Genomic DNA, 21,566 nt, shown 5'->3' on the forward strand with positions numbered 1-21,566 from the left:
TCTACAGAATTCTTTGTGTCAATAAAAAAAGTATGTTTTCTGGGTATGGTGGAACACACCTGTAATCCCAACAGCTTGGGAGGATGAGGCAGGAGGATCGCTGATTCAAAGCCAGCCTCAGCAATTTAGGGCGACTATAAGGAGTCTTGAAATAGAAAATAAAAAGGGTTAGGCAAGTGGCTCAGTGATTAAGCACCCCTAGGTTCAATCCTGATTTTTAAAAATATGTATATTTAATGGAACTTAGTTTTTGGATGAAATAATTTCGTATAATCTTAGAATGCAGTGATGTTCCTAGGGGTCATGGAAGTACATAGGTTTATTTCTTCGTAGAGTAAATGACTCCAGTAAATGACTCAAGTAGAACTTGCCAAGCTGGGGATTCTCTGTCTTCTCTGTAGGTATAACATGCCATCTCTGGTAGCCTCATTACTGTATTTATTTACTATGCCCTACTGACAAACATGGTAATCTATGAAGAACAGAAAAGACACTACTAGATGGCCAAGGCTGTTAAATAAATATTAGTTTATATATAATTTGAAATTAACTGAGCTTTGATAAAAGTCTAATAGTTCACAAGTTCATTTTTCTTGTTCTGGATTCATGACTGTTTCATATATTCAATTTACATTTAAAAAATACTTTTTGAAAATAAAAACATAAACTCTCTGAAGGCTACTTAATGAGAATCAACAAAGTAATGGCTTACTTTACTGGCCAGAGATACTGATGGATGGTATAGTGTAAACTACAGTTTGAACTCAATTTTCTTTGTTACTCAAAAAAAAAAAAAAAAAAAAAAAAAGCACAAGGTGCACCACTCAAAAACCTGGTGAATTAATTCTTTGCAATTTATAGGTGCTTATTATAACAATTTCTTATCCTGTGGTGGAAATGATGATGATTTTCATTTAGAATAATCAAATTCTTCTGCTGTTAATTGTAAGATTAGTAGGCCATTAATTAAATCTTGTACCCTTTTCCAAATTTGCTTTGGCTAAGATGGTCACAATAGAGGGTGGTAATGCTCCTGATGTTGTCAGATGCTCTTAGAAGTAACTAGAATATAGTTTGAAAAATTACATAAATAAGATTGATTCCTGAAACTGAAGTGTAAGTTCTTGAACTTGTAGTCCTGTAGCTCTATGATACTTCTTATACAACAGACATTGAGTGAAACATTTGGTAAGGATAACCCTACAGTTATCAATGGGTAACTTAGTTTTGAGTCCCCACAAAGCAAACTTTAAGACAAGGACTACCAAGCAGGTAGGTAATTTGGGAAGTGCTCAATGGTAGAGCACTTCTTAGTATGCTTGAGGCCCTAGATTCAATCCATAGCACCAAACACACACACACACACACACACACACAAACACACACACACACCATCCTGGGAAAATACTACTAAATACAGAGATTTACACACAACAATTTAATCTGCAGAATTATTTATAATAGTAAAACATTAAAGACAGTGTGAAGGGCCCAATGATAGTGGCTTAGTTAACAGTTCAAGGTAACATTTTGCAGCCAGTTAAAAGAATCTTATAAAGAATTGCTGATGACATGCAAAAATGCTTATGAAATACTAAGTAAAAGAAGCAAGATACAACTGAGCATCTAATATGATATTGGCTACCAATAAGGCATAGAAAAAAGAGATTGGAAGGAGATAGTTTGAAATGTTTACACTTGGTTGCCCCTGAGAAAAAGTTTTACTGATTTTTAATTTTTTAAAAATTTTTCTGCTTCAGAATTTTCTTCTGTATTTCTACATTTATTTCCTAGTGAGAACAGTAAAAATGTAGGGTGAGAGAGTCATTCATAATACTTTTAAAAAATTATCAAGAAATTTCATGGATCCTTAGACTTTTGCCAGGTCCCCTTGACCTGGGCCTTCCTGGAGATAGATTTCTGTGGCTGGATAAATATTGGTTCTCTTGTCTTTACTGGACCTTATAATTCAGAAGAAATGAAAGTAACATAAAAAGTGCTAGTGTGCAAGTTGCAAAATAAATTAAAATGTTAATTTTTATTGTCTATAATAAAAGTAGAATTTATGAATTATCTCTTGGTCTGCTTTGTCATCTGTTTCTGTATGTCAATCCTGGTTGCCAAAAGGATACTTAGCAAATAAAAGAAACCCAATATTTTAAAGAAACAATTTTCTGGTAGGAAAATCCAAACATAAACATACAAATAAAAAATTGCAGTCTTTTCTCCCATTTGTCCTCTTGTCCATATCTAATGTGTCTATTGAAATAATTTCAGAGTATGAATTCCCACAATTCAGAGAAGAGAAAGGTCATATATGACTAGAATAAGACAAGACTTTAGGAGGAACAGTGGTTCTCAACTGGGGGCAATTCCCTTTTCATGGAACTTTTGGCAATGTCTCAAGGCATGTTTGGTTGTCAGAACTGGGGAAAAGGGTGCTGTTAGCATTTGATGCGTAGAGGTCAAGGATGCTGCTAAATATTGTACATGACAGTCCCACAACAGAGAATTTCCAGTATGACCTACTACAAAAATAATTTGGTTTAGAATAAAAATGGTTCTAGTCTTGCATTTCTAATAGATTATAAATTAGGGACAGAGAATTCCAGAAAAACAATGTAAACTTGAAGTTCCACCAGTGATTTATAATCACTTGCTTACTACTTACAATAGACATTTACATTGGCTTTACCAAAATGTATTTTCCTGCAACCTACAAATTACGAAGTATGGATAGATTTGAAGTAGGTGATAATGATGATTTGGTTAAATAAAACAATCTGAAAACAGCCCATCTGTACTTTATATTAAAGTAGGAATTACAGAATCATGAGATGGTAGCAAAAGGGAGCCCTTGGAAATAATATGATCTTAACCAATTCTCATATAGATAAGGGACTGAAAGTTCTGGACAGCTATGAAAATCACTAGACAATAAATTATGTCATCCAGGACATATATTAAAAAAAACCTCTTAGTTCCATCTCTTTTACTGAATTTAAACATGTGCATTTGAATTTGAGGCTTCTGGATCTGAAAGAACCAAGATTTGAGATCTAGTACCAGTAATATTATATTATAATTTATTGTCTGGGTTAGTTTTGTTTGTGGTCTTATCAGAATTCTGAATACATTTTTTTTCTACCTAAAATGCCTAGACTGGGCTGGGGATGTGGCTCAAGCAATAACGCGCTTGCCTGGCATGCGCGGGGCGCTGGGTTCCATCCTCAGCACCACATACAAATAAAATAAAGATGTGATGTTCACCGAAAACTAAAAAATAAATATTAAAAAATTCTTTCTCTCTCTCTCTTTAAAAAAATGCCTAGCCCACTGCTCTCAGGAAAATTTTGGGATGGGAGAGGAGAAGTGCTCCAATTCTATGGTGAAGGAAGTAGAAGACTAAGCAGGTTGGAATCTTTGCCCCTCCATGTGAAGGGCAAACAAACGTACTGATTGATGATAATCATTTTGGGAGAAATCTGAAAGAATTTGCCTTAGTATTTTTTGTTTAACTGACAATTATAAAATTCACAAGTAACAGCAAGTCTATAGAAATAGAAAGTAAATTAGTGGTTGCCTGGAACTGAGCGTGGGAACTGGGATTAATTGTAAGTGGGAACAGGGATCTTATTGGGTTGATGAAAACTTCCTGAAACCAGACTGTGGTGATGGTTGCATACTTTAGTAAATTTTGTAAAATCTATTGAATTATACTCTTAAAATGGTTGAATCCTATGGTAAGCAAATTATACCATGATCATTGTTTTTTTAAAATCATGGGAACTAAATTCAGTATGATTTTAATCTCTTTCCATCCTCAGAACCAAGGTAGCTGAAATCAAATTCAGACAAATCATATTTCCTCGAGGACCACCTTTAAAGCAGGCAAAATATCCAGTTATTTACCAACTTATTTAGACATAGATAAGAATAAAACTTGTTCTTCAAATTCCTACAATTAGATATTCCCATAAGACTTGTGATTCTTAAGCCGGAAACCACAGTCTTGAGTTTGGTGTTATTTCTAGATGCGAGAATTTCATAGGGCTGAATAGCTGATTGTCTTTCAAGATATTTAGGAAACACATAACTTTCTTTCCTCTCCAATAGATGGCTTTGCTAATGCGGAGTACAAAGTACAAATACTCAAGAATTCCAAGTCTGCACTGTGAATGCATGTTATTTTTCTCTGCTGTTATTCATTGTCATGACTTCTGTAAAGTGGGTGGGGAGACTAGAATTCCAAGATCATTCAGTGGCACTTTTACTCACAGAACACTTACAGGGTAAGGCTGAATGACAGTGAGGAGTATTGATTCTTTGCAGCTTCTGTAAGAGAGAGAAACAAACATATTTACAAAATGCACAGAGCCTGGACTCAAACAGTGACAGTTTTCTTTGTAAATGAAATGTGTGATGTGTTGGCCAATGTTTCTTAGGCTCTCAGGGCAGAGTAAATCAAACAGCTCAGAAGAGGGCTTTCAGACCACAGAGAAAACCAAAATCAAGTGTTTGCCGAGTGTAACAAACTGTCCAATTGAAAGCTTCCTAGGCGGATTACATTGGGCAATATTATCTGTGCTGCCGAACAGCAGGACCCTAAAATAAGACTTGGAGAGGGAAGAACGGTTTTAGAAGCATCAACTCAATCAGTCTCTACGCTTTTTGCTGCTCTCAGAATTGATTCTCCCCTTCTGATTTTCCTTTAGCCTGCTTTTCTTTGCCGCTTAAAATTTTCTGTACTTTTCTGCAAGGGGAAGGGATTTTTAAAATTCTGTCAACTTGGGGAACATAATTATCTTCTCAGGGTCAGCATTACGAAAGATAAATGTCATTGGAGGTTGCTTATGTAAAAACAGCATCCCAGCAAACATCCCTCCCCACACCGTTCAGCTCTGTACGTCCAGTGCCAAGGACCCTGAGCTGATAAGTATTTCAGACAGGCACCAATTGGGAAATATTGCTCACAACAGGGAACCCTTCATAGTAAAGCAGAATAATGTCATATAAGGGTTTATTTAATTTCCTCCAAGTAACCCAAACCTTCCAAATGACTCAAACCCTGGAGAAAAATCACATTATGGGTTGTAATATTTTTCTTCCTTCCTTTCTTTGTTCTTTTGTATCGTAAGTAAGAGAAAGGTCAGTTGCCATTTTGTTGAAAAGGAGCTGACTTTTTTTACTTTAGGCTGTAATTAATTACCTGCTTTTGTGATTTATTGCCTGAATGATAAAGGCAAAGGGATCTGTTGTAATTCTGTTCTTTTGAGAAAAGTCACTGCAGATCGTACCTCCCTCACTGATTTGTGGCTTCACCTACTCATCCTGGCTATTTGGACCATGAACTACTGATTTGTCAAAGGTGATGTGAATCTTGAGGTAGAGAGTGAGGTACAGGAGGAGAGGGATGAATAGGGCAGGAAAAGAACTAGAACTATAAATCCAGAAAGAACCAGGACACGTAGGCTGATAGGGATACTGCAGCAGGTAGATAGCATACTGTTGACAGTGGCCCAGCTTCTCTCACAAGTTCTTAGTTTTCAAGACTGACAGAGAGCCCAATAACTGCAGTAGACAGAGCAACAGTATAATCAAATGTAGTTTCAGTGGGTAAGATAAGGATCGTGCCCTGCTGGTGGGCACATGTGTAGACACATGGAGCAGTTTGAGGAGCAATCTGGCATCACCAGGTCAACATCACTGTCAAAACACTGTTATCCAGCCAGTCTACTCCAGCTTTACTTCACAAAGAAATTCTTCCACTATGCTTTAAGGGGATATGGATATTCCCTGCAATAGAATGTGTTGGGGTGAGGGGTTGAAGGGAAGTTGGGTGTCCATCTCTGAGACAGCAGATAGGAGACAAATATGCAGAAAGCAACATAAACAGAAGCAAAGTAATGTTCCCTAGTTTCCACTCTTCACAGGAAATAATAAACATTGAGGAAATAAGAAATGTGACACAGCCCCACAGCATAAAGAATCTGTGAGTATGGCAGCCACGTCAATGAACTTGTCTGCCCTGCCTGGCTTGTTCTGTCCAAATTTGCTCTCACAGCCCTCAGTAGCAGTCCTGGGAACTCAGCCTCTGGGACCAGCTGATGGGACTGAGTGCTGAAAATGAGCCAATCAAATTTTCTCTCTCCAGAATTACTATTAAGAGACACAGAGACTAAGAGAGTTGGGAGCCAAGACACATTTGTGGCAGAGCATCTGAGTAAAGGATGCAGATGCCAGTAGTCCTTGGAACAGTTCTAATTCCCACCATTCCTGAGGGCTGGTTGTTCACTGTTCCATTAGAAATAAAATAATTGATGTAAAATTTCTCAGTATGATATCTATCATCATTCTGGAAACAAGCTTTTACTTCTGTTTTCTCTCATCTGTAAGTACTTAATCATCACCTGCCAGACAAGAAGAATTAATTCCATAGTGCTTCAGATCCCTTAGGATTCCTAACTCAATCCTAGGAAGAAAAAAAAGATCAAAGCCATATGTGTTTATATGTTAAAGGATGCCAAAATGGATTTAGACAGATTCAGCTGAGGTCCCATGCTGATAGATGCCAATCATCTCCACATGCTAAAGAAAGGTGCTGGATGATGTTCCAAGGGGGTGTTGAAAAGGAGAATTTGTAATCCTTAACCCCTTATTCACCTTCAGTCTGATTCATGACTTAATTTAAAATTGAAAAAAGGAAACAGGGAGAAGCTGGCAGAAGTAGCATATGCCTGAAGAGTAGAGGCTACATGTGTGAAATCACTATCCTTCCACTCAGCCAGGCACAAAGTGTGATTCCTAGGGTAAGATGTGCAAGAAATGTTACCCTGGGATCATTTCGCAAAGGCCTCCTGATCAACTAAACTTCTTCCAGGGGTGAAAGGGCATTAGCCAAAAGATGGCTAAGCTGAGGAATACTGGGCATAACCAGGCCTTGGGTTCTATCTGACTTGATGGGGCTGCAATTGGAGCAACTCAGCAGAGAAATCTTCTGGAAATATACAGACACACTTACAAGGGGAAGAATCAACCATCATTATGTTGCATGAATAGAGGAAACCAATGCTAGATTATATTGGTTTCAATAAGTGAAAACTTTATTGAGAGAAAACTCTCACCACCCTGGCCCCATTTCAATCTGAAAGAGCTAAGGCTAGAGAAGAATGTTGGAAACTAGAGAAAGCATTGACAATGCCCCTTAACCCACTGCAAACCTGAAGGAAAACCTGGGGCAAGGGACAAATTTGTGGAGTTGGAAGTTTAACTATTCCATGACAATTGAACATTTTAATTAGATTATAAATTATTGTAATCACAAGGGTACAAGTGACTGGAGAATTTTTCTGAGCATGCTGAATACATTTCTGGGATCAACCTGAGATTTTGTTAAGGGTTACAAATGACCATAGGGAGCTATTATAAATGATTAACAGGGGTAGGGGAAGTACAGTTTCCTTCTGATTATGCCCTCTGTGGTATGCTGGCTACCTTATTCCGATCTCTCTTTACTTATATAGACTTGAATAGATCATATTCTTTGAGTTCAAATAGTCCTTGACCAAAAGTCTTTGATCCTAGGAAGAAACAATAAAAAGGTTAAACACAAGAATGATGAATAAGGCTCAGAATAAATCATGAGGTGGTGGAGTGGGCAAGAGAATGAATGGACCCATAAAACAGAGGGACAAGTGTAATTTTCTATCAAATGATGCTCAGTGGCAACATATTTATTTGTTTACTTTTGGAAAAGGAAGCTGATATTCACAGTTATAGTGCAGTAGCTGTTAGGAGCAGATGAGCCCCTGGAGAAGGACTATTGCTACTCATCATAGATGTTGGTAATCATAGATACTGTATTAGCAAATTACTATAAACTTTGTAGCTTAAAACCATACAAATTTACTACCTTTCATTTCTGGAGGTCAGAAATGTAAGATAGTAAATTGGGTTTTGCTGAGCTAAAATCAAGTTGCTAGCAGGGCTGTATTCATTCTGGAGCCCTTTTCAACTTCTAGTGATTGCCTGTGTTCCTTGGAGAATGGCCCCTCCCTAACCATCAGTACAGCATCTTCAAACCTCTCCCTGACTCTTTTTCACTGACAAAGATCCTTGTGATTAATTAGTCCTCCCTGGAATCTAAGATAACCACCCCATCATTAACTTCACTACATCTACAAAGTCAGAGACTCTAGAAATTGAGAACATCTTTGGGGGGGGGGTCATTATTCTCCTGCCATAGATGTGAGCTTTATTAGTTATTGAGTGCTGCATAACAAATCATCACAAACTTAGAGGCTTAAAGCAACACCCATTTATTATCTACATTTGATGTGGGTTAGAAATATAAGCATGGCTTAGCTTAGTCACCTTTTTCAAGTTCTCTGATGAGGCTTCAAACAAAATGTTGGCCAAGGCTGGGGCCTCATTTGAGAGTTTGATTGGGAAGGATCTACTTCCAAGTTCACTTCCATAATTTCTGGTAGAATTAAATTCCTCTTTAGGCTTTTGGACTGAGGATCTCAGTTCCTTTTAGGCTTTTGGACTGAGGATCTTCAGTAGTTGGCTTAGGTCCACCCTCAGTTCCTTGCCATGTGGGTCTTTTAACACTGCCACTTAGCTTCATTAAAGCTGGCAAAAGGGAGAGTCTTCAGGCATGGTGGAAGTTAGAATCCTATGTAATATAATCAGGGAAGTGATGTGCCATCACCCATGCTATATTCTATTGATTATAAGCAAATTACAGGCCACAGCAATATTAAAAGAGATAGACCACCCCAAGCTATGAATAAAAGGTGCAGGGATTTTGGGATCTATCTTCTATTCTGTCTGCTATACTGGTAAAGAGGGACTTGTAACCAAGTTACCTATAAGCACCTCAAAAGTAATGTCTCCCTATGACTTCATCCTACACAGAATTTTTTCTTCTGCCAACAGTTTCAAGAAGCAGCTCAGCATACCTTGTTAGCAGGAAATGGGAAATATTTTTCAAAATATGCCTATTGTATTTAGTCTTTGTGTCTATGGTAATGGTTTGTCAATTGACTGAAACATAACAGATTGATTTCTAATTTTATGATTTAAAGATTGAAGTCATCTGAATTGAAATAAAATATTCCAAATTGATGTTTATCATTAGAACTAGAGACATGCTTTTCTGTTTTCTCTCATCTGCAGTTATTTAATTTTAACCTGCCAAACAAGAAAGTTTAACTCCATAATCTTTTGGATCTTTTAGAATTCATAACCCTAACTTCCTAGGAGGAAAAAATAGATCTAAGCCATTTTAAAATAGCTTCAACAGAAAGATTAAAATCAGGAATGAAAGATGCCACATTCAAGCAAACAGATAACCTCTTTTTAGGAAGGCCTGAAATAGCTAGAGGCCTTTAAAAATCCAGTTAGAATTACATTTAGAGAAGTATTTCATAATAAATTCCAAGTAAAGTTTTTACTTTTGAGGAATATTTTCAAATTTCAAGTCCAACATTTTTTAAATGGCTGAGTTGGTTATAAACATAATTTTGATTTCTGAATCACAATACTGACCTGCTGGGGGAGATCTAGTTTCACCTACTCTAAACTGTTCCTGCCAAATTTGCCTTCATTCCTATTTCTTCATTTTTTATATTTATTTTTTAGTTTTAGGTGGATACAATGTCTTTATCTTTATTTTATTTTTATGTGGTGCTGAGGATCAAACCCAGTGCCTCACACATGCTAGGCAAACGCTCTACCACTGAGCCACCACCCCAGCCCCCTATCTCTTCATTTCTGTGATAAGGTTTTATCTCATCCTTCCTTAAAACATGTTTGGGACACCCAGCTTGCATGGTTTGGTACCACATTCTATTGCATAATTTCACTGGATGTAATTCTATTGATGCAAGCAAACTATATGAAAAAGACATTCATATTTTAATGAGGTCTAGTCTTACATATTAAAATCTCCACACTTTTTTTATTGTTGCTGGGGATGGAACCTAGAATGTCATACATTCAAGGCAAGTGCTCTACCAGTGAACTACATTCCTAGCTCTAAAATCTCTTTTACAATGAAGCTAAAGCTGGTATTCTCTATTTCATAGAGCAGCATGGTTTAGCACTTTTCTTTAACTGACTTTTCCATTTTATATTTATAACATTTTAATATAGCAATATATAATCATATTAGCATGTACTACAATATTATTTCCCTTCAATACCAACTGATTATATTCCTTGATCAACTCAGAGATTGATATGAATTTAATACGAGTTGTGAAGGGAACTGAGATTATTCCAGAGATTGATAAAATGAAACAAAATAAAAAAAATCAAACAACAAAAATATATAGGAAGATATTTTGTGACAAAATTCAAGAGTTTTACTAAAAAATAAGTCCAAATAAGTTAACTATAGGATTTTAAACTTCTAAAGTAGAAGAAAATAATCATTCTGTGAACACTGAAAGGTTAGGATTTAAAAGACAAATAAAAAGATAATTCAGGGCTACATATGGAAAGAGTTTGTAAACTGTAAAATGACATTCTAACATAACTCAAGAGACTGCTGTATAGTATTTTTGTTTTGATACTAAATAAAGTGGTAAGGCACATTGAAAAAGGGTTTGAACACTTACTTCTAAGGTAAATATGTGCATGCATAAGATTATTCTTGTACTTCAGAGTTTTTCAAAGTGATTAAAAATAATTTTTTTCTGCAAACTAGTGCATGTAGCCCTTAACCTCTCTGCTTGTGGGCAGCCACTGTTGATGGAAATAAGAACTGATTAGTAGCATTTCTCCATTGACTCTGTTCTGAAGGGCCTTTCCTTAATCCTAGGGTGTTTAGTTATGAGGCCATTTGTTTGCCTTCTTTTTTCTCTTCCTATTTGAATCTAGAGATGTGAAAAGAACACCAAGATTTTTCTGACCTGGTAACCAATCATAACATAGTTTCAGCCTCGTCAGTCACTAGCAAAGCTGGAGGGTGTAGTGTTGCCCTTCAGTTTCAGAAAAGTCACCACAGGACCATACTTGGAATGGGGTTTAATGTTTCATCTAGTTGACCTTTGCAACACTATGAATAGAGATTTTAATTATCCATTGAATCAATTCCTAACAGGTACTGAAGCCATTTGTTTGAGAGAATGGAAATGTCCAGCAAATGACCAAGCAGTCAGAAAAGGTCAACATATAATGGCTAAGTGTGATCTGTCATGGACTAGATGAAGCATTTATGCTCTGCTCATTGCTTCTGAAACTTGTCTCTACCCTGATACCTGCAAAGAAGAGAAATAGGATTATTTGTCATTCTCACCAATGTTCATGGGATGCTATGGAAGAATACAGGCAAAATGAAGTCACCATAGTCATCAGGGAAACAGACATAAAGGAGATGGATTAAGGAAGAAGTAAAGAAATTAAGGAAAGCTCCTTATTAAGCAATATATTAAAGAGTTCATTCTGAAAAACTGGATGATTGCATTGTTTATCTTTTTTCATTTGTGATACAAAGACTCCAAATATGGCCTTCAATTAGCCAAACCTCCTAGTATTTACACCTCTATGTAGTCTGTTACTAGCATTCACACCTTTTTTGTAATCCTTTGACTCAATTTTGACAAAAGGAATATTGTAGAAATGACACTGCTTGACTTCCAGGCCTCAGTCAGAAGAATTCTAGATGTCTTGCAGCATGTACCTGAGTATCTTAGAATGCTAAATTTGAGGGAAGTCAGCTACCATGTAAATATTCCAACAACCTTTCAATATCCACATGTTTAGAAGAAGCTAGTGATGTGGAGAAACAGAGGGAGGTGTGCCTGACTAACACCAGATATGTCAGCTTTCCAAGTCCAGGCCACAACATATGAGTGAAGAAGCCCTCTTTAATGTCTGGTACAATTGAGTCATCAGATGGCTCCAGCCACAGTTGTCATTTTACTGCAGCCATATAAGAGACCCCAGTGAGAACCATCTGGATGAGACCAGTCAACCCACAGAACAATGAGGGATAATAAATTATTTTATTAAGCCATTATTTACATCTGTTAGTAATGGATAGATATAAGATCATCCCCCCCATAAAGAATTTGAAGACTATTTTTTAAACAGGCATTCAAAGAATAAAATGGGTTGAATATTACTCATCCATAAATAAGAATGACTTTACGACATTTGCCAATAAATAGAGGGACCTGGAGACTATTATGCTATGTGAAATAAGCCAATCCCCCAAAACCAAGATTGAATGTTTTCTCTGATATGTGGATGCTAATCTCCAACAAAAAGGGGAATAGAAATTCAGTGGATTAGGCAAAGGGGAAAGGTGAAGGGAAGGGTGGGGGATGAGAATAGGAAAATGAGTAGAATGAATTGTATATAACTTTCTTATGTTCATATTTGAATATATCACAGTGAATATCAACATTGTGTATATCCAAAAGACTGGGACCCTAATCTAAATAAGATATATTCTATGCTTGAATAAATATATCAAAATAGATTCTACTGTCATATATAACTAAGAAGAACCAATACAATTTTTAAAAATTGAAAATATCTCCCTTATCCAGGAAGGGAAAATGTCCAGCATAACAACTTCTTAGTATATTGTAATTGTTTTTTTTAATAATTATTTTATTTACTTTTATGTGGTGCTAAGGATGAAACCCAGTACCTCACACATGCTAGGCAAGCACTCTGCCATTGAGCTACAACCCCAGCCTAGTACATTGTAATTGTGACCTGCACTAACACACACACACACCCACCCCCCCCCACAAAATACAACAAAATAACATAAACAACCCAACCAAAAGAAAAAAAGAAATAAAGAAACCAAAAATAATATTGTCTTATATTAGCTTGTGCTGAAGTGTAGGAGATGATACTCTTTCTTCTGGTAATAGGGTTAGCACAATTCTAACATTACTTTTGAACTTTATGGTGATTGGTGTGGAAAGGAAAAAAAAAACTAATAAACTTAGGAGAGAGAAGAGGATCCGGTCAGCATTTTGGACTAAAAATGCTTCATTCACTACAAAGAATAAATTGTAGAGCACTATTGTAAAATACATATTTAAATTTTAAAGGGAAAGAATTAAAGTACATTATAATTTGCATACAACTTGAATAAAAGTAAAGGAAGACCCAGAATTCTTTGATGTCTAATCCACATTTTACATGAAGGTATTTTAGGCTTAGGTTGAGATTGTCTTTGTGATGAATATTAAGTTAGTAAGGTTAAATCCATATAACTGACATAGTGATTATCAAAATTAATATTTTGGTCAAATTGTATCATTTCAACACTTTATTTATCTACTTTATTGTATTTTTTAAGCCTTCACAATAAAATTTCAGGTATGATGCTAAATTTGGAAATGGTTGCTAAAAATTTTATTTTCATATGACATCTCTTTTTGTTTTGATCTAATTACTTTGTTCACTAAATTAATTTTTTGATGAATGTTGTCTTTGGCCTTTGAACTACCTGTTTAATAGATGAAAATGGCACTTATATATAAGACTTATAAAAAGAAGCAAGATCTCTTGGGGTAATATTTCAATCTATAAAATTATATATATATATATATATATATATATATATATATATATATACACATACATATATATATAATTCACTGTGATATATTCATATATGTACACTACTGTAGAATGAAAGCTTATTCTTAATAGCACTTCTTATGAATGATGTTGGAAGGAAGTGACATAACAAACTAAAAGCACAAAAAATACTAAAAATGAAGGAAGGGAGAAAGGAAGGGAGAAAGGTTAGAAAATAATATGGTGGATGGTTTTTCATGGACACTGCCATGGATGAAGATGTACCAAGTCTAACCAGGTTACCCATTTGTGTCCCAGTGATGGGAAATCCAGCCAGGGTTTAAAACAAAATATGGAGAAAAATGGAGTGGTTATTGAGAAAGAGCCAAAAGGCTTCTTTAATAATGAGAAAGTGCATTTTATTTTCAGCTCCTTTGCTAAAATGTCTAAAACTTTTACAAGAATGCTATTTTATTTTCATCACCTAGGATAAGCTTTCCATAGTTAATGCCTTTCCTTCCCACTCTATGCATGTTACCAGTACTGGACACAGGTTTAAAGATTAGCAGTTACTAACTAGCAAGTTGCCGGCCCCATCTTTGGGGACAACATATAGCATATTTATAAATTTCAGTGCATGATAATTGTTATGATGTTTACTGAAGGGATCTTCATTCCCAGTCCTTTGAACACACATCATTACTAGGAGATAACTTTAAATAATATGATTTAAATTCTTCACTATCTCAGAGGCTTCCCTATTCTGACAATCTGACCAAAGATGTTGCTACAGGAAACCCAGGTTTTGACTGCACAATGTGGGCCATTTTCCTTCTTCATAGCACACATTCCCTTTAAGTTTAACTGGAAATAAATCCTTTGCCCTTCAGATTTCATGGATTTTCAGAGCAGTGGTGATCACAGATATACACTTGATGGTGTACAGAGCAGAGATACAAAAAATTAGCAATTGTTGCAGTTTATCCAACTGGTAAAGGTGAGTTGGATGAAGGGGCTCTGTTTTTGGGAGCCAGATCCAAGAATCAATAAATGGAATGGAATCAAACTACAAAGTTTCTTCTTGGCAAAAGAAACAATCTATGAGGTGAATAGAGAGCCTACATTCTTGGAGCAATTTTTTACCCCTTACACATCAGATAGAGCACTAATCTCTAGAGCATATAAAGAACTCTAAAAGCTAAGCAACAACAACAAAAAACCCAAACAAACAAACAAATAACCCAATCAACAAATGGGCCAAGGACCTGAACAGACACTTCTCAGAAGAGGACATACAATCAATCAACAAGTACATGAAAAAATGCTCACCATCTCTAGCAATCAGAGAAATGCAAATCAAAACTACTCTAAGATACTACCTCTCTCCAGTCAGAATGGCAACTATTATGAAGACAAACAACAATAAGTGTTGGCGGGGATGTGTGGGAAAAAGGTACACTCATATATTGCTGGTAGGACAACAAATTGGTGCAGCCAATATGGAAAGCAGTATGGAGATTCCTTGGAAAACTGGGAATGGAAACATCATTTGACCCAGACTTCTTTTAAATTTAAGAAATTCCACTTAGAAATCTATCCTTTTTAGGCAGCTTTTCTCATTGCTGTGACTGAAAGACCTGACAAGAACATTTTTAGAGGAGGAAAAGTATATTTGGGACTCACTATTTCAGAGATCTCAGTCCATAGATGGCCAACTCCATTGCTCTGAGTCTGAGATGAGGCAGCACATCAAAGCACAAGGATGTGGAGGAGGAAAGCAACTCAGGACTTGGCAACAAGGAAGCAGAGAGAGTGCTCACTAGGGACAAAATATATACACCAAAGGCATGTCCCCAATGACCTATCTCTTCCAGTCACGCCCTACCTGCCTACAGTTACTTCCCAGTTAATCACTATCAGTGGATTAATATAATATTTAGGCTGTTATAACCCAATCATTTTACCTGTGATCTTTTTTGCATTGTCTCACATGTGACCTTCTAGGGAACACCTCTTATCCAAACCATAACACAATCTGAAGGCTGCAGGTCACTTTTGTGAGATCCAGAAGTTCTGTTAATAATTATTCAACCAACCAAACTTTTAAGTATAATGTATACGCAGAAAAGTGCACAATTCTAAAGTGTACAGCTCATTAAATTTTATAAACTGAACACATATGTGGTAGGTAACCCCAAGATGGCTCCCAATAATTTGTACCTTGTGGTATTCAGATTGCACATAGTTCCTCCCCTTCACTGTGGGCTGGACTTTTTTTTCCAGATTTTTAGTGGTGCATAATTGTACACAATGATGGGATCTCTTTTTACATATTCATACATGTATACAATATAAAAATATGTCACAAATGATAAGATGTTATATCCAAGGTTATGTTATGAAAAGTATGGATCCTATATTCTGTGCTCACTTCTTATTACACTTTTGATCATTTGCTCTGAACGAAATAAAAAATTATGTGGTGAATAGTATTTTGGGTAAGCCAACAGGGCAAGGGACCAAGGTAGGCCCTGGTCAATAGTCAGTGAGAACTGAATTCTCTCTGAACTGAACACATGAATGAACTTGGAAACAGATTACTTCCCAGTTGAGCCTCGGACAAGACCACAGCCTCAGACAACACCTCAATTGCAGCCATGTAAGAGACTTTGAGCCAGAGACACACAGGTAAGCTGTACTGTTTCCTGACCCACAGGGAATATGAGATAATAAACATCTGTTGTATTAAACTGCTAAGTTTTGAGGTAATTTATTATGCAGAAATAGATAAGTAGGATCCAGATAAAGAAGCAGAATATTACCAGTATCAGAGAAACCCCTTTGGGATATACCTGCCAAGGATAACCACTATTATGATTTCTAACACCATGGAATAGTGTCACTTCATCTGAAACATCATATGAATGTTATTATAGTGTATGAATTATTTTTTGACTCAGAATTATTTTTGAGATTCATTCTACTCTTTTTTTTTAATATTTATTTTTCAGTTTTCGGCGGACACAACATCTTTGTATGTGGTGCTGAGGATCGAACCCGGGCCACACGCATGCCAGGCGAGCGCACTACCGCTTGAGCCACATCCCCAGCCCCTTGAGATTCATTCTAACAGTTATGTGCAGTTGTTGATCATTTATTCTCATTGATATAATATCCATTATATGAATGTACCACAGTTTATTTATCAATTTTATCATTGATAGACATTTGAGTAATTTCTAGTTTGGGTTGTTAAATAGTGCTACTATAAATAGTCTTATATTTGATTTTGGGTGAATATAACTATGCATTTATGTTTCCTATATGCCTAGGAGTGGAACGGTAGGTCATAGGGTATGCATGTGTTCAGCCAATAACCCTGTTTTATTTAGCTACATAATTTCTTCCCAATCCTGGAACATGTGTATCTCTAATTGTATAAACTCTAATACCCTTTCTTTACCTTACTCTTTTATTATTCTTAATGTCTTTACTGAGTCCCTTTGATTTTGATAGCTACTACAACAAGTTGCAGTCCATCAATACTTGCACACTTATCTTTGGATGCATGTGGAGATAAATGCTATTATGACTGAAAGACATCATGCTGAACAAGCAATCAATTCACGTTTCATAAATAAGGGATTGGAGAAGATGTTTTTAAGTTACATAAAAAGTAACTAAAGCTTATAAGCTGAAAGTGTAAGAAAATTATTAACAGCCTAAAGTATTGGTGTGCAGGTAGTTATAGTCTATGCTTATCATGAACAGTCAGGAAAGGAAAAGAGTAAGCCACATCAGCTCATCCATTTCTGGCTGCTTTGACATATTTCCACTATGAAAGCTTTCTTTCCATATTTATTTTGCCTGTCTATGTTTTTGAGTATATGTTACTTGATGAGATAAATATCAAACAGCTTTCTAATTGGCTCAGGCATCTAAAGAAGTCTCTAGACCTATGTTTATTTCCATTTAAATTCATTAAATGAAATAAAATTAAATCCCAGGATGGGGATACAGCTCAGTTAGTAGAGTGCTTGCCTTGCATGCATAAGGCCCTGGGTTCAATCTCCAGCACCACACACACACAAATTAAATCCCATTCCTCAGTTGCACTTGTCATATTTTAAGTGCTTAAAAATTTTATATATATATATATATATATATATATATATATATATATATGGCTGGGGAGGTGGCTCAAGTGGTAACGTGCTCGCCTGGCATGTGTGGGGTGCTGGGTTCGATCCTCAGCACTACATAAAAATAAAATAAAGATGTTGTGTCCACCAAAAACTAAAAAATAAATATTAAAAATTCTCTCTCTCTCTCTTAAAAAATTATATATATATATATGTGTGTGTGTGTGTGTGTGTGTGTGTGTATGTGTGTGTGTGTGTGTGTGTGTATGAATGAAAGAGGGGGATTCCCTATCCTATCATCATTGAATTATTTGTGGGACAATGCTACCATAGATGCTCATCTAGCGATACTGCCCCAAGAAATAAATAACAAGATGATCTTTTCCCTTGTTCCAATGGGGGCAGTTTTGTCAGTTGCATCATATTGTTGGAATGTACATAGCAACAGAAATGACATTCAATGAAAGAAACTGTGCTAAACAATACTTAAATCAGCCCATTCTTTTAGGAAAAAAGACTTTACTAGTTTCTCCCTAAAATTAATAAATGCTGCATTAAATAAATACACAAATAAAATAATGTAATTTCTAAAGATTTCAAACACAGCTGTTTCAAGATTTCCCCAAATGTACTCTCCTGTGTCTGAGCAGATGCAAAACTAGTATTGCTACTGTTTACCACGCATCATACTTTAACCTATGCTGCCTAATCCAAACCTCCTGGTAACCCAGTAAAGAAGGTGCTGTCACTCTCATATGGTGATGAGAAAACTTAGGTTCAGACAGATGAATTCAATAATTTCAGTTTAAAGTTCAGTAACTTGCATAATTAACATGGACTTGTGCTTTTCTGACTCTAAGATTGTGTCCTTAATCATTAAGTTGTGTGGAATTCAGAAGTGGTTCCAGAAGCATAGAACTTAGAAAGCACAAGGGTGACATTATGGCAGACTTGGTAATACTCCCAAGGTGATATGTATTATTAATATTTAAAAGGAGCTTCTGTTTCTCATACTCATTTATGCTTGCAACATTCCTGTAAAGTGGCTATTATTAGCCTCATTTTGCCAAGAGGATACTGAACTCAAAGATGCTGAGGACTTTGTCCAAAGCCCCCAAAGCTATTAAGAGGTAGAATTTTGACTTCCATTTCATGCCTCTCTAATACACTAAATTATGCTTCAGATTCACAAAAGTGTGTACACACACACACACACACACGAGTAGATCTATATACATAAGCACATCTGTATGAAATTAAATAGATATGTTCATGTTTTTTTCTGTATGTATTCGTATGTCTACTGTATTTTCCATTCCTTTCTTCTACTTTTTTTTTTTTTGCTGTGGAGATCTTCTTTTCACCAGCATCATATTTGTATTTCTCAAATGGGCATAATCATGGCTGACATATTTGAGTGCTGCCTTCCAGACATGATATATCTGAATCAAGGACATATTGAGAAAAACAGATAGGAGATAAAATTAAACAGAAGAAATTGCCATTAACCAACGAAGTCTGTGAAAGTTTACAGAAGTTTGTATGGTATGAACAAGGATTTACAAAAAGAGGTTCTACTCTCCTCTCTGCTCCAGCATTAATTAGCTGTGTGAGTTAGGAGGATCACATAATTCAATTTGACTTCATTGTTTGGATATGGAAAAAGAGGGAGTTTAGAATAAATAACTGGGTCCCTTGTGAGATAAGAACACATGCAGTGGGCAGAGACCTGGATACCCCTATGTCCTTTCAAAAAAAAAAAAAAACCTCTACTGATTTCTGTACTGGAATTGTAGGTTAGGTTTCTGTTGAATAAAGAGTTCTATGGCAAAGAGAAAATATAAAAATGAATGGACAAAATTATTGCTATTGTTGCTTCAAATATCAATAGAACTTAGCCTGCAATTCTTAATCCCTTTATGAATTTCCATGGTTTCTACCATCTTCTTCTAAATTTCTTTTCTCAATGAAAAGCAAAGATATAAAAGTTTTATTATGTTTGATTGCTTTTATATTCCTTACTTTTTAAGAATGGCAATAATACTGCTTGATATTTTTATTGAAAAGTAGAACATTTCAGTATAATCACATCATTGTATGAAATAGGTAATAACTATTGTTCTCATTTTACTAATAAGGAAACAAGGTTGAGTAACATTAAAAACTTTTTTTAAAAAAAGTTTCATAGGGGCTGGGGATGTGGCTCAAGCGGTAGCGCGCTCGCCTGGCATGCGTGCGGCCCGGGTTCGATCCTCAGCACCACATACAAAACAAAGATGTTGTGTCCGCCGAAAACTAAAAAATAAATATTAAAATTCTCTCTCTCTCTCTTAAAAAAAAGTTTCATAGCTAAAAAGTGGTAGAACAGGGTCCAAACAACTCCTGAGTTCACATTTTAACCATATAAGACAGAGTCAAAGTTCTTCAACTTTTCCTGTAGCCACACACTTTTATGTAGTTTTGCAATCTCCCACTAAAGGTGGAGTTTACTTGCCTGACTCTAGTCTTTGACTCTGTCCAATGTCTTGCTTTGGCCAATGGAAGAGATATGGAAATGATAGTTTACTAGTTTAGAGCCTCATTTTTAGAGGGCTTGCATGTTCCTGTTTGTTGTCTGAAGCTCTGTACTACCAAGTACATCTCTCTGGTCTAAACAGGATGAGGGACATAAGAAGTATCTTTCAGGCAAGTCTAGCCAAGAACAGCAGAGCTACCCCATCCAGTTTGTAGGCTCATGAGGAAGAAGCACTTCCAGATACAAAAGGATAAATATTGTATGATTCCACTTATAAGAAATATTTGGAATTGGCAGATTCATAGGGACAGAAAATTGATTAGAGCTTACAGGGTGCTCAGAGAAGAGGAGAGTAATTGCTTAATGGAGTTTCTATTTGAGAAATGTAGTTTTGAAAATAGTGGTGATGGCTGTACAATATGATGAATATAATTAATGCCACTGAATTATACTTAAAATGGTTAAAATGGATATTTTAATATATTTATTTTACCATAATGGATATAATATTCACTAAGCCAGTAAGTTCTTGTGGTTATTTGTTATAATAGCTGACTAATAAAGAGTCTAATTATAGGGTAGCTATTATATAAAGGGAGAGATTTCATGTAACACTAAATATGAGTAAGCGATGAAAGGGGAGAAATGTAAGATTCAACATCTGGCCCACTGAATGAAATCTGTCTATGTTAAAAATAAATTGAGTAGTGGGCCAAGGAAGGAACTGATTGTTGGGGCAATAAGAAGGGATCATTTGCCAGTGACTCATGCCATTTCAGGGTCATTCCCACAGGAGGCTTTGTTGTTATTGGATATGTGAAATGACTAGAAGAATTTAGTGAGCTGGAAACATTTCTGAGATGTTCAAAGTTTTGAAGCCAATACAAATTTGGAGGCTGAAAGACTGGAAGAGATTAGAAAGAGACAGGTAGTGTCATCTGCCAAGTTGAAGCAGTTAGAAAGAATAGTTCATGTCCCAAGTCAATTAAAAAAATCACATTCTTATGCAATTCAAATCAATTTGCCTTGACAGTTGCTTTCCATTTTCCTTTTAGTTTGGAAGATATTTATGTTTGATTCTGTTCTTTTTCAGAATTCATTTCACCTTCTGTTCAGTAATCCTGCAGTGCTCCCACAATACAGGGTTTTAATATATTTTTAACTGATAAAATTAAACAGAGGGCCAGAGACTGTAATGGAATATGTGGCACAATCACAAATAGGAGGTGGCAGTTGAAGTCTTTGTTATATATATGTTGAGGGGCTGAAATTGTTCAAGCAATGAGGTGTTAGCTGAAAGTCTCAGCAGTAAGAGATATGACTGCAAAATGAAAATAATAATGATGATGATG

The 21,566-nt window shown here is 35.9% G+C and overlaps 1 protein-coding gene across 6 annotated transcripts in view; it reads right to left on the reverse strand.

Annotated features, from left to right (window-relative positions):
• Window positions 1–21,566, reverse strand: part of Frmpd4 (FERM and PDZ domain containing 4) — an 810,201-nt gene that overhangs the window by 44,474 nt on the left and 744,161 nt on the right. For all 6 annotated transcript variants that reach the window (XM_058572590.1, XM_058572588.1, XM_058572587.1 and 3 more), the window contains one exon: window positions 4,290–4,335. In XM_058572590.1, the coding sequence (XP_058428573.1) occupies window positions 4,290–4,335 (46 nt within the window). The remainder of the gene's footprint in view (window positions 1–4,289; window positions 4,336–21,566) is intronic.

The sequence above is a fragment of the Marmota monax genome, unplaced genomic scaffold, assembly GCF_021218885.2.
Source record: "Marmota monax isolate L192 unplaced genomic scaffold, Marmota_monax_Labrador192_F-V1.1 WCK01_AAM20220418_F8-fsc00089, whole genome shotgun sequence".
Lineage (NCBI taxonomy): Eukaryota > Metazoa > Chordata > Mammalia > Rodentia > Sciuridae > Marmota > Marmota monax.